General features: G+C 40.0%; 1 protein-coding gene across 3 annotated transcripts in view; it reads right to left on the reverse strand.

The window, feature by feature from the left end:
* Positions 1-2,198: 2,198 nt before the first annotated feature.
* The window catches only part of LOC146000454 (uncharacterized), a 36,188-nt gene continuing 23,477 nt past the window's right edge, over positions 2,199-14,909 (reverse strand). For all 3 annotated transcript variants that reach the window (XM_083138112.1, XM_083138110.1, XM_083138109.1), the window contains exons 3-4: positions 13,074-14,068; positions 2,199-2,541 (exon numbers count right to left, since the gene is read on the reverse strand). In XM_083138112.1, coding sequence (XP_082994238.1) covers positions 13,075-14,068 — 994 coding nt within the window. In that variant the 3' untranslated portion in view covers positions 2,199-2,541; position 13,074. The remainder of the gene's footprint in view (positions 2,542-13,073; positions 14,069-14,909) is intronic.

Genomic DNA, 14,909 nt, shown 5'->3' on the forward strand with positions numbered 1-14,909 from the left:
CAATTGTTAATTTTCATCTCATGTTTTAGATTCTCAGGTTACATGAGAAATTGTAAACTTTGCTATATCCTTGCTGTTAATGTGTTAATATTACAAATAGTAAAAAATACCAAAATTTGTTATAACCCTTAAACATCCTGCTGGGAAATTGCTTCTAGACAATGTCCTGCAACTCGGATAATATTTTAAAGAAGCATGTTTTTATTGCTACATGAGCTTTGAAGTTTGTCACTAGTAATTTGATTGTGGCTTTACGAGGGTCACTATTTATATTTTGAGCCTAACAATGAAAAAACAGGAATTTGGCATTGAAAACTGCTTTATTGTTTTTCGAAGTATTCTCCTTTATGGTCAATACACTTTTGCATTCGTTCGAACCATTTGTCAAAGCAGTTTTTCCAATCTTCTTGAGACACCTCAATAATATGGTTTTTGAACGCATCAACGGCGTCTTCCGCCGACGAAAATCGTTGTCCACGCAATTTATTCTTGACATTCGGGAACAAGAAGAAGTCATTGGGTGCCAAATCAGGACTGTACGGCGGATGACCCATCAATTCGATTTTTTGACTGTTCATAAAGTCGGTTGTTACACGAGATGTGTGACAGCTGGCATTGTCTTGATGAAGAATGATCCGACGGCGTTTGTTTGTTTTCCGTATTTGACCGAAGACCTCTGGCAAACAAAGTGTTGTGTACCATTCAGAGTTGACCGTTCTAAGTTCCTCTAAAGGCACAGTTGCCACATGACCAGTTTTCCCGAAAAAACAGGCGACCATTTGTTTTTTCTATGTGCTTCGAGCGCAAACAACTTTTGTTGGATTGGGTTCATCTTCATCATATTGAAACACCCATACAGTCGACTGCTGTTTCCGTTCTGGCTCATATGCATATATCCATGATTCGTCACCTGTTACAATCTTATATACGTCTTTTGAAGCACCACGATTGTATTTATTGAACATTTGTTTGCACCAATTGACGCGAGCGTCTTTTTGAGTTTTTGTCAAATTGTGTGGGATCCAACGAGAACATACCTTTCTCACAGCTAAATGATCATGTAATATTTTATATATGCTGGTGGAACTAATGCCTATGGTTGTCGCAATCTCGCAGTATGTCACATGACGATCTTGCAGTATTAGGTTTTGCACAGCATCAATGTTTTCTTGAACAACAACTGATTTTGGACGACCTTCGCGAATCTCGTCGGTGAGCGAATGGCAGCCACGATTAAATTCGTTATACCAGCGTTTCACAGTGGCAAAGGATGGGGCTTCATCGCCAAATGTGGAAGTAAGTTGATTGATGCACTCTTGTCTTGATAATCCACGTTGAAAATCGTAAAAAATCATCGCACGAAAATGTTCGAGTTGATTCCATTTTATTGTTGTCGTGCAATCTTCAAGGCAACATAAACAACACAAATGAAGCTATTGACAAAACATTTGAAGTACGTTATGGTCAATAATGCCAGACGATTCCGTGCAAACATCAAATTGCGCCTAACTTCAATCAGTGTTGCCAAGGCTCAAAATATAAATAGTGACCCTTGTATGGGAAGAGGGGGGGAGGGGTGTTACACCAGATTAAATGCCTAGATTGTTTTCTTGTGCTCTCCTTTTCAAAACAGATATAAGGGGTTAAATAGGGGTGGATAAAAATTTAAAAGGCAGGATCTCGAATAAAACTTACCCGATTCTTCTAATTGCACTTATTTAGATGGAAAGTCATCAGTTTACTTCCTGTGAAAGCCAAAGCCATACCATCCAAAATAAAACTCATCACTAGAACTACGTATCAACACATTTGGAAAGCTCATACTTAAATATTAAAAAAATAAGGACTTTTATGGCATTGCAATTTGAGTATGTCATACCTTCCCATGCCCATCAAGGAATAGAGAGACAACTGAAATAATGAGTTAATTACTGTCATGTGGTACCGTCCATCTGCTAAACGTTAAAAGTACAGCATGATTGGTGTTTTTATGGCTTGCATATGTTACCCCACAGCAGTTGAAAGCTTTTGCTTTATTATTATTTTTTCTTCAACCTTCTGCCATGGAGTAATGCCTCCAAGATCTGCAATTGAAGAAATGGCACAAAGGTAGCAGATTCAACAATCACACACTAACCTATAAGCACAAGGAATGAAAACTTTTGTTTTGCAGGCATTAAAAAAAAAAAAAAAAACACTTTATTAACAAATACAGTTAATTTTAATGAACAAAAATATTACATTCTTATTTCATGGCATGCACTCAGTATAAATAATAAATCTAACAAATTATAATTATGTTGATGGCACTGAAAATATTGAAAGAATAATTAGAAAGAAAAATATAATTATATTTACCTACACAACACTTGAGCATGCTCATAACAACTCTCTTGTCAAAACATAGAGTCAATGACATTACAGTGGTTGGTTTTTGATACACAAGCCTTTTGCCTCATTGATTAATTTGGTTAATGTTGCTTTCCTTCCACTTTTGGCTAACAGAAGCAATATTAATGAAAGCAAAAGCACATCACATCCCTGAAAAGATGAGTCATATTTTAGTTACAGTGTACTGCATACTGTTGCAATGATTTCAAAATAATGGCACATTAATATCTTGAACAATTTACAGAAAATAAGCACTCACTCATACCTTTGCAACTTTAATTACTTAGATGGAGAGACTATGACTTGGGATGGGATATTCAGTAGTGGTAGGTTACCCTAGAGCAGGGTTTCCCAAAATGAGCGTTGTGAAGAGAGGCAAAAAAGATAAATGTAATTAGGGTCTAGTAGCGGAAAAAATATTTGGAATTTATTTTGATACATATTTTTATTTCTATACTTACGCTTAAATATGGCAAAAAATATTCAACATTTTTTTTTAACAGATTAAGAATAGTTTAAAAAAACAATTCAAATAAGAGGTATGAAACTAGTGAAAACTGAATATTGAAATACAATGCAAAATGAATGCTAGTGTGAAACATGAGCCTAGTCATATTTCACTAGTGCTGCAATGTCTGGTTCAATTTTTGTGATGCACATTATCAAGTCATTCTCAACTGACAAGCGGTTTCTGGTCTTTGTTTTAATACTTCCCATGGAAGAGGAACCACTTTCACACAGATACAATGTAGCAAAGGGAATTATGATTTTTAAAGCAGCAGATACCAGACCAGGATATTCTTCTCTTCAGCCAGAACTTGTCCAGGTCTTCATTACAGAATGCCAGTTGCAAAGATTTGTTGCACGATAATTCTATCAGTTCGTCAAGAAGTTGTGGGCTTAGATTGACTATTTTGATGGCCTCTTCAACGAAAGGGTTTAATATCCATCTTGAACCAGCATTTTCATCAAAGGTAATATATTCTACCATCTGTTCTTGAAGCCCTTCTAGATGTTTGCACATTAAACTGGACAGCGTCTTCATGTCAAAAGAATAACCGCAAGTTGAAATAAAGTCTTGTCAGAGGAAAATTTTCAAAATTGTGGAATTGACTCTGGATGCCCAAACTCCTAATTTTTTCTGAAAAGCATTTACTTTGTCTTGAACAAATAAAATGGTTTTGTCCTGTCCTTGCAAGGTCAATTTTAAGTCATTTAGATGAAGATGTCTGCCACATAAGCCAGCTAAAGCAGCCATTTCAGAGGTAAAAAAATCCAGCTAGCTGGGGATTGGATTCCTGTAAAAAACCATAACAATTCCAAGTGCACTTCGAACAACCTATTCAACACCTTTCCACGTGACAACCACCTTACCTCGGTGTGAAGTAATAGTTTTCTGTGGATGGAACCCATTTCCTCGCACAATTTTCCTAACAGGCGACACTGCAATGGGTAGCTCTTCACACAATTAACAACTCTTGACAGCATCATGCAGAACCTGAAGAAGCTCATCTGGCATTTTCTTCGCATCTAGGGCATGCCCATTTCGCATTTGGCATTATACATCTGTCTTTCCACAAGCCCACTCTTCTTACCAGTTAAGGCCTTGACACCATCGATGCAGATTGAAATACACTTTTCCCATTGTATTTCAAATGACTTGTAGCCTCAAGAAACACCTGATATAAAGATTCACCAGTTGTATGTTGAGGCAAGGGTTTGCATAACAATATATCCTCTTTCACAGATTCAGGCAATTGGAATCGGATGAAACACAAGAACTGAGCACAATTTTTAATCATCTCCTTCAGCTGGTCGCGAACATTTTGGGCCAAATCAGAAATACGCCTTGCCACTGTATCATTTGACAATGGAATCTTTGATATTTTCATAGCCTCTTCGGGGTTGATCATTGTTGACATATCAAGTGCACAAGGAAGAATCAAATCTTCTGCAATAGTATGTGGTTTGCCTTTTTGGCAATTCTCAGACACTTGATATGATGCCTGAAGTGCTTTTTGACTAACATTGGTCATGTGGGTTGATGGTTAACTTGTGATTTTGAAGTACAGAAAGTTTGCGTTGGAAAAATTCCAGCGGTTTATCTTTCACCGAAGGATGTTTAGATTGCAGGTGCCGAACATCTTGGAAGGCTTCATACTTTCAGCAGACAACAGTTTATTACACAGCACACACTGCGGCTGATTTCCAAGTACCGTGAAACCAAACCTCAAATACGATTCATCGTATCTCCTGACCTTCTGTCTTTTTGATGGTTCATCATCTCCGGAACGAGAACGTCCAGGTCTTTGAAGGAACTTATCCATTTTGATTTTTCATTAATAGCACAAAATTCAAATAATGACGCTACAGTACACAATATCACAAGTCAACTGGCAACACCTGTGACGCAGACGGAAGAACTGACTGAACTCAATGATAGATGTCATTACATTTCAACTACAGTTGAAGAAACTTGCTTGAACAATGAAGAACCGAAACAGGAAGGAAAAAATGTCTCCAGTCTTAGCGATAGTAAATCGTGACATTGTTTTGGAGAAGCATTGAGGTAGCAGCAGCTATATTTGTAAACAATTGATTATTTTCTCTGCCGTGCGGAGGTAATTACAAAGGCTAAGCACCAATTTGCAATAGCTGTCCCGTGTTTGTTAATAAATCAACAATTGGAAAGGGATTGGTTTTGTTTGGGATCCTTTGTTGTTCTTTGCAGAGTTGTATATGTGCTTACACACATAAACACTTATTACAAACCAGAAATTACAGATGGGGGTCGCTGGCAAGAGGATGTGATAAAAGGGGGTCGTGATAGGAAATAGGTTGAGAACCACTGCCCTAGTATTGATATGCCAAGGTGTTAGCGTGCACTATCCAGCCATTTCTGAGAAAAAGTTTTAAATTATTGAAGCTTTCCAAGCGTGCCTCCTGAGGAGAAGATCTTGTCTGCCTTCCAAGTGACCCGGTCGTAGCATATCAGTTTCATGCACTGGGTTCCATTGTCCCTAACTTTTTTTTATTAACTGAAGCAACTATTTTTACATTTGATTTAATAATTTGAAATAAACATGAATGTTTTATTTAAATTGGGGGGATTATCCTTTCTAATAGTTTCTAGAGTTAATAAAAAAGAAAAAAAATTGGTGAACCCATAACCTTCGGCACAAGAAACTGCTATGTTACCACCGGCCCACTTGGCAGTCCGACAATATCTTCTCCTGAGGTGCACTTGGAAAGCTCGGAAATTTTGAAATGCTTTTTGTTAAAAATGGCTGGTGTGTGCTAGCACCTTCTCATATCAGTACCTTCAGGGCATGCTACCTCTACACGAATTCCCATTCCAAATGCACTTTTTCCCAAGTCATAGCCTCTTCTTGTTAGGGGACTCCTCAGAAAAGCATTCCCACCAGAGGACAGATTATCATCTTATCCAAGACAACAGGCACTGCACCACAGTTTCTGAATTTTAAAGGATTCTACCTATATCCTTCTTCAGGACTAAAAAGAATTCTAGCAAGATACCACTGCAGAAAAGAATCTAGTCAAAAGGTAAACTACATTTAACTACCTGATTTTTCCTGCTTTTTGAATGTTTTTCAGCCCAACTTCCCTAGGATTTCCAGGCCAGTTGCAACACTCAGTGATAAATTCCATTAACCTTGCGTTGGCCGTGCACGGTCTCTAGTTGTGGGTGTGTAGTTTTAATGTTGTTAATCATCAATGATTGTTTTGTCAACACCTCTCTAGCAGTTTCCAACCTTCCTCTCTTACACCACGATTCAGTGTTAGTAAGATCTTCAAGTTGCTGGGGGGGGGGGGGGGTTTCGTTGAAGCCCCTTGCTGTCCAAGTTTATGCGCAACTATAGGTGTACCTAATTTTTAATGAAATTCCAGTCTGCCGTTCCATGCTCGACTAACGAATTATAATTTTACAGAATTTCATTTTTTATAGTTTTATAACATCTCAATTCTTAAAAGAAAAGATCTAATCCTAGTAACTGAAGATTTGGCATTTTAAGCCATTAATTTAGTACATTTTAAATACCTGGCACTGTATGCGACCATCGATGAATTTTTCATGCACGACCCATGAAGGGTTAAAAAAAGAAGAAGTAAATTACCAAGCAATGCATCAAATTAAGAACATGAATGTATTCAAGATTCACATGATTGTGTTTTGGTTGTTCCACTTTCCTACTCCTTTAGATTATTCCAATGGTCAGGATGACTGATGATCAGATGAAACTAGGTGGCGGCTGGTGGTCTGGCTCTATGGGTGTGCAGTTCAGTCTCGCGTCCAGAGGTGGTATACCACCCCTGTCAAATACTTGCACCCATTTTTGTGTACATAATGTTGTATTGGCAACCCAAGTTTTGATCACCTTTCACTGAAAATGAGGCTATGACAGAGTTATATTTCATGATTTTTTTTAAACGGATTTTTTACAAATTTCAAATATTTCAGAAATTATCCAGCCAATGACGAGACGAGCGATGTTATTGTGCAATATGTAATTCAGCATTTGATAACCTGACAAAATCACTCAAAACATACAAATACTGATCTACAATATTAATACTATTGTTGATTTGCAAAATATTTCGTAAAAACATCCTCCCCCGATCCGCTGATATTAAACGAACAAGGAGAATAACAACATTGGTGTACACTAAAGAAGCCGATCCAACTATCACATGGAGGAAATCAGTTGTAATCTATCTATCTGCTGTTTATTTCTAATGACAGATTGATCGAATCAAGAGATAATAAATCTTAAAGAAAATTACAGTACTCACTCAGTCCACACTGCCCTGTTTCGTACTTCAGAATTTTTCCTTCCCATCCACCATATCCATATATTACTGCAGTTCCTACAGGCTTTGTAGCTAACTTCCCTCCCAAACTTAAACAATGTTAAACATTAAGTCTCTGCTTTCGCTATGTACAGTTTCCCTATTCATCATGGAATCAAACACTGCACTGAAACAGGAATGACCTTTTGACAGCGCTAAACAATTTTACAATGCAGTAACAGGCACACAATGCAAATCAGCTGACCGATTGACGTACGCTCCCTCCGCGTGGGTTGATAATTCGGCTACTGTGCCACAGGGACCGTTTATTTTGGCCAAGATGTACTAAGCAAAGGCATGTTTAAAACACCCATTTTGCTTTCAGATGTCCTCCTCCCCTTCCTATTCTTTCTTGCCCCTGTCATGTTTGAGACAGAATAGGAGGGACAAGACAATATACCAACGAAATTTCCCTTTTCTTGAAAAAATCCCTCAATTTGGAATGACGTATGGGTTGCCTCGACTCAGTCACACAATCTCCAATGGAATGGGTTTGCAACACTACACAAACTCCTGCATACATGGGTTTCCTAAATGATGCAAACTTCCCAGACATGCTGCCCAAGCCAGAAGACCCAATCAGCATCCTCTATGTGACTGCTGCAACAGTGTCAGAGGGAACGAAACTAGCATTGTGCGAGCTCGGTCTCTGCGGGTTGATATCACTGATCGCATGCTTCTCCACCACCTCTCTTGGTGAAGCGGCGTGGGAACACTTGATATTTCGAAGGAGATAAAGTTCAATAAATAAGTATAATAATAATTTGCATTACAGATTTATTTGGGTGTGCAAGTGCTAATAGGCAGAGGCCGCTACTGGAAGAAATGCAAACAAAGGAATGTCCTGACCATGACTTAAAACCTGAAACTTTGAATGCGAATGATGTCTAGGTGGAATTTAACCCAAGCATTATCTAACTATGATTATCTCACCCAATCTAGTTTCCTCAATCTCATACAGCTTAGTCAAATGGTTAGTACTCTTGCCTTTCGCAGTTTCAGGTTCAATACAAGTTGGAAGCTTCAAAATTTTGGTACGGACCCAGCATCATCAGAACAATTGGAGGGCTACTAGGAAGAAATAGCGGCAAAATTGGGTCTCGAACGTCACAAAAGAGTAGCGATGGGACTCATGCTCGTTTGCAGCAATGCCGATTTATTCATAAACTCATGGCTAAACCATAAATTGGTTGATTATCTGTTGCACCAACAAATGTTGGATAAGCTGGTAGTATAAGAAGGATCATGCATCACAGTAATGGCTACCAACTGCAACCAGTGTTGTATCACTTCAGAATTTCAAAATAATAAATGTAAAATGGGAAGTAATAGATTCAAACCGTATATAAAAAGCGAAAAATATATAGTCTGTTATTAAATACAGGGTGTTTCGTAAGTTCGTTTACAACGCTTGGGAGGTGATTGTACGAGTGAAAATATGGTGGAAAGTTCATGTAACAAAAATTCCGGAAATGGCTTTGTTGCCGAGTTATTGACGTTTGAAAACGTGGGAAAATGATTTTCCGAAGTGAATAATGGCAAAACAGGTGGAGAGAAGTCGTCGGTGTTGGGCGGTCCACTAAGAAATTGGGTACACTCTTGACAAAAAATCACGCGCCAATGTTGGTGCAAGGGATTTCCCAAAGGACGCGAACGAAGATGTTGACGGGAGTGGGGTGGGTGTGCGTTCTGCGTGAGCTGGTATCGACGAAAATTGGCATGTGTTGAATGGCACCAAAAAACAAAGAAAATTTCCTGAGCGAAGGGCACCATGATGCAAAAACGAAAAAAAATTAACTGTCATAGGTTGCATACCCTTAAGGGCACACAGTATGCTTAATGGAGGTGTGAAGGGAACCTCAGCAGAAGCGACAACGGCGAATCAAGGATTGTCTAGTGCAACCCAACAACCCCAGCGTTTCTGCTATCGATGCTGCAGCTGCATTGATACGGGCAATGAGGTCCTCGGCTGAAACGACAAGTGTTTCGTAAACGAGGCGTTTCATCTCTCCCCAGAGGAATAAATCCAGGGGCGTAATATCAGGTGATAGAGGTGGCCATGGCACAGGCCCTCCCCCTGCCAATGCACTGGTTGTGGAATACGGTATTGAGGAAATGGCGCACATTCCGATCAAAATGAGGGGGTGCACCGTCATGTTGAAACCACAGTCGTCTCAGTGCCAAGGGCATGTCCTCTAGTAGTTCAGGCAAAACCTCACAGAGAAATGCTTGATAAGTGGGTCCACATAGGCAAACAGGGAGAATGTACGGTCCAATCAAATGGTCATGCAATATCCCGCACCACACATTCACTGCAAATCTGTGCTGATGTGCCACTAGCAGTGCAAGTGGATTTTCATGTTCCCACACATGACTGTTTTTACTATTGAACACACCAGTTTTCGTGAAGATAGCCTCATCAGTCCATAGTACCGTATTCTGAAAATTGGGGATAGTTTCAATTTGATGAACAAACCATTGGCAAAAGTCCTCACGTGGGCCAAAGTCCCGAGGTAAAAGATCTTGCACTTTCTTCAATTTGTACGGGTGCATCCCCTCTTCTGCCAGGACTCGCCACACATTCACATGGGAAGTGTTTCGTTCGTGGGCTAGTGTGCGCGTACTGGTGCCTGGATGATCCATCACTGCAGTTAGCACATCTTCCACAAACCATCGTGTTCGCACATTTCGTGGTTGTCCAACTTCTCGACGAGGTGGCAACACTGATCCTGTTTCCCGAAGCCAAGTGTCTACAGTTTGAAATAAGGTGTGCAATGGTAACACCCTATTTGGGAAACGTGCCCCATACAGACACCTTGCAGCATGGCTATTACCTCCAGCCTCCCCATAAATCAGATGTATGTCCGCCAGCTCTTGGGATGCGTATGCAGCCATCCCTTACACTGGGCTACAAGTGTTTATGGCCGTTAACACTAGTACACTTCACAGAACACGATGGGCTGTGAATAAGAATTAACACGTAACACTGCTAGGTCAAATGTTTGCCCAACACTACTGTCCAAGAACCTCACGTCTTTCCATTCAACCATGAATGTTTAAAAACCTGCTGCTGACACAGCACCTGAAGCACGAATGGCACAGACACATGCGCTCCTTCATGAGGAAACCTACACTGTTGGCGCCCCTAGCGGGAAATGTGGTACTTAACGTCAGATCACATGGACACCCATCTGCCCTTCAGGGTATGCAACCTATGACAGTTCATTTTTTTCGTTTTTATGTCATGGTGCCCTTCGCTCAGGAAATTTTCTTGTTTTTTGGTGTCATTCAACACATGCTAATTTTCGTCGATACCAGCTCACGCAGAACGCACACCCACCCTACTCCTGTCAACATCTTCATTCGCGTCCTTTGGGGAATCCCTTGCGTCCACATTGCACAACATTGCCACGTGATTTTTTGACAAGAGCGTACCCAATTTCTTAGTGGACCGCCCAACACCAATGACTTCTCTCCAACTGTTTTGCCATTATTCACTTCGGAAAATCATTTTCCCACGTTTTCAAACGTCAATAACTCGGCAACAAAGCAGTTAATGGAATTTCGTTACATGGTATTTCCACCTTATGTTCACTCGTACAATCACCTCCCAAGCATTCTAAACGAACTTACGAAACACCTTGTATATACCTTGGTAGACATTCACAGCACTCATTCTGCAGTACAGAGTTTGAAAAAATCACACATGCAATACAAACGTAAACATCCACGTACACCCAGTAGCCAGAGAAAGTGGAACAGTATAGTCATAAAATGATCATGAATACTATATGAAGGTATATGTATACATTGATATCTACTACAAATATCACTATAAAACTACTTGCTATGATTGCAAGCTGCTACAATATATAAAAATTTATTCACGTAAATATTTTCCCTCACCTTTATCGTGTGCTTGATTTTTTAGATACCAAAGTCCCGTTACCCCCACCCTTTCTCTTTTTTCTGTCATTCAAATACACCACGGGTGGAACCACATCTGCTCGAAACAGGTAACCAATCATGTGCTTCTATCTATATGATGTTTAGGCACTTGCTTTGAGGCTAGCTGATATCCTAGAGTAAAGCTGGAGTTTCATGCTACGACTTTCAGAATGGTGCAATAGAAAATGATCGTAACTCACGAGTGTTACCCTGACTTATGGATTTCAAACTCATGAGTTTGTGCAACATTGGTGCAAACAGGCATCATCCAAAGAAAGCCACTCGACAGGCATTGGCCCTCAGAAGGATGTTGTATGGAAAATAAGAAATCTCTACACTTTTCTCATTTTCTCAACCCAAAGACTGAAGGTTCTTAAAATGTTTCTTACAATGTGTTTAGAAGAAACCCATTAAATCAGAGCAGAACTGCAGTGATTTTTTAAATCACAAAGGTCTGTGACTTCAACTAGGTATCCACTCTTATTGCCAAAATCCGATGATTTTCAATGTTGCCTGGGCATTTTAAAATAAATTTCCAGGCTTTTATGTGGAGTTTGAACTATTTGACATTTCCAGATTAGACAATGGGTAATTTGATTTACATTTCTTTGGACAATCAATTTCATACTTTGCTAGCATTGGGATGCATGAATCTTGAGAAGAATGAAATATAGTAGTATTTGATTACAGAACATTTACTACAGCCACCATACATAATGTTCAGAACCAATTAACATCAGATCAAAAACATTTACAATCCTCCACGTTCTCATAATCACAGACTACTGCCTATTTAAATTGCACATTGTAGCCAGGTCATAACATCATGATTAGGAAAGTGAAGAAGGAGCACTTGATGAAAGTCATGATAATGTTGAGTTGGTGTTTTAAGTCCAATTTATGTACAATAAGGCTAATCGGGACTGAACCTACATTTTAAAGTGGGATCCGAACCACTATGTACCTCCACCGGGTATTGAACCCTTGATTACAAGACGACGACGCTACCGCTGTGCCATCGGGGAGGCCGAAAGTCATGATAAAAGCTAATACAAGGAATCAGTCAGCCTGAATTTGAATCCAGGACCTCTAGATTCATTGTACCAATGGATTTGTATTTCTTTCACCATCAATCAAACATGAAGTGTTGCCAAAGGCATATATCAAATGTAGTTTTGAACCTTGGTAATCAGTAATTACTGAATTATATTGAACTTCTTACATAGTTATTTTATTTTACAATAACAAATTTGAATGTACCTTATGATGGTTTGGCATTTGTAGACTAAACATTTTTACTAATAAAACTTAGTCTTCTTTAGAAGAAAGTTATGTATAACATAACCTGTGGCGCAACAGCCTGAGAGGGCCAAGGCCTTCCTACCGACTGTCGACCTTACTCCTGCATGCCTCAACAGTGGGGATCACCCAATCAGTTACAGTTATGGGGTGAAGTGTGGTCAGCACGACGAACCCCCCAGTCAATGTTGTAGGTTTCCATGACCAGGTTATGGTACTCAGTTTTAGCTTCCCAATTATCTCATGATGGTGGGTGTCCACTAGTCCCATACACTGACATGAATCTTCAGGAGAAAAGTTGTTATGCTTCCCCCCAGGAGATTCGAATCAGCATGCGTCTCATAACGCTGACACATTAGGCCACAGGGCCATGGTGTGGGACAGAAAGTTATCTAGGAGTGCTAAAATCATGACTTAGGAAAGTTTAAAAAAAGTTCATCATTCTACATCTTCCAGAAGACAAATCACACTTCAGGGTTCCCACTCATTTTGGAAATTCCCAGACTTATCCAGATTTTCCAAGTAATTTAAAATTAATTCCATTCAGTGCTGCAACGTGTACTTACCTCAGGAAACTATTTTATTGCAGGCTTTCACATGCACGGTGAGGTTACTCTTTCTTTGAAATGTTTTACCACATGCATCACACACAAAATCCTTATCAACATGCACCCTCTTGTGTCTTTCGTAGGATCGTCCGTCTGCAAAGTTTTTCCCGCATACTTCACAAGTAAATGGCCATTCTTTGGTGTGATACATGATGTGTCTCTGGCACTGCACTTTTTCCGTAAACTTCTTGTCGCACATTGAACACTCGTATGGTTTTTCACCGGTGTGAATGCGGCTGTGCTTCACGAGTGTACTCCTCATCGCGAAGGTCTTGCCGCAATCCTTGCAAGCAAAAGGTTTGACACCGGTGTGCTTCCTCATGTGTAACCCAAGGGTTCCCTTCTGAGCAAATGCCACGCCACATTCCTTACAGGAAAAAGGTTTCTCACCAGTATGAATGCGGATATGTTTTATCAAATCAGCCTTCCTGTAGAACGACTTGCCGCAGATGGAACACGGGGCTTTCTTACCGACGTCGCCTGGCTCATGAGTCCTCTTGTGCAGTATCAAAGTCGTTCTGTGGCAGTACACCCTATCGCATTGATCACAAGCATATGGTCTTGCATCGCCAGCATGTAACTTCATGTGCACTATGTATGTACTTTCTAGCTTGAACGAGTTTCCACATAACTGGCAAGTGAAGAGTTTAGCGAGAGAATGCCTCTCTTGATGCTTACGACACCTGCTGTTCTCCGTGAAACTCTTGCCACAAACTTTGCAAGCGTAACCTTTTGCAGCGTGAATCCTTTTGTGTTTCACCAGAGAATCCTTCCGTGCAAAACTCTTATTGCACTCGCCACAGGAAAATGGTTTTTCGCCCGTGTGGGATAGTCTGTGCCTGTCCAGGACATTCTTTGTTGAAAACAGCCTTCCACAATGTTCACAGGTTAAGTTGACATTGCCTGGAAGCTGCAATCTGCCAATGAAATCACCCCGTGACACCTCAACCAACCTAAAAAATAAATAATAATAATAAGCCAGTGTGTACTTTGAACCTTAACTGCACAAAGAAATATATTATTTTGCTACCAATAGTTCTAACAATAACAACAAATATATGGTGCATGTAAATATAATGTTGACAAGCATAGGTGGATCTAGACTTATTTACTGGGGGGACACTTCCTCTCTCTGTGAGTGTGAGAGAGAGAAAGAATTATCTGATTTGTGGTCACATAAACTAACTGGGATTGGACCTTCAAAGTGGAATCCAAACCACGGTACAATCTATACCTGCTGCAAAATTAGTTTGGTATTGACACTTGAGAACCACGTGTTGAAATCGGGTCTACGTCACTGCGGGAGGGTGGGTTGCTGGCATGCGAGCCAATCAAAATCTTGACTGCTTCACCCAGGCCCTGGTTGCCTAGCAACAGAAAACGTTTTTCTCGGTGTTGCCGCTTATCGGGCGATTCTTCCTGCGATCAGATTTCATGTTGTTGGGAGAGGACGTGTTGTTTGTTTGTTGCGTTGTGATATTTTAACCAGTCCGTTTGTTTAGTGTTTATTGAATTTAGAGTATTCTTTGTTGTATATAGCGTGTTGTTTTAGTGTGTTATTTTTTGTAAATAATTTTCTGTGTTCTGCTTGAGTGTGTCGTGTGCTTGTGTGAAGAATGTCAAGCACGGGAGGCAATACTCAAGATGACAATGTACCAAAGAGGCCATGCACTAAAAGAAAAAGGAATTCTTCTCAAAGGACAAACGCGGGAGATGGTTTGTTCTGAGCGCAAATAATTTGAGCAAGAGAAAAACAATGGGGGGTCAAATCATTTCTGTAAACAAAGTTCTGGA

The sequence above is a fragment of the Lepisma saccharinum genome, chromosome 16, assembly GCF_977018435.1.
Source record: "Lepisma saccharinum chromosome 16, izLepSacc3.1, whole genome shotgun sequence".
NCBI lineage: Eukaryota > Metazoa > Arthropoda > Insecta > Zygentoma > Lepismatidae > Lepisma > Lepisma saccharinum.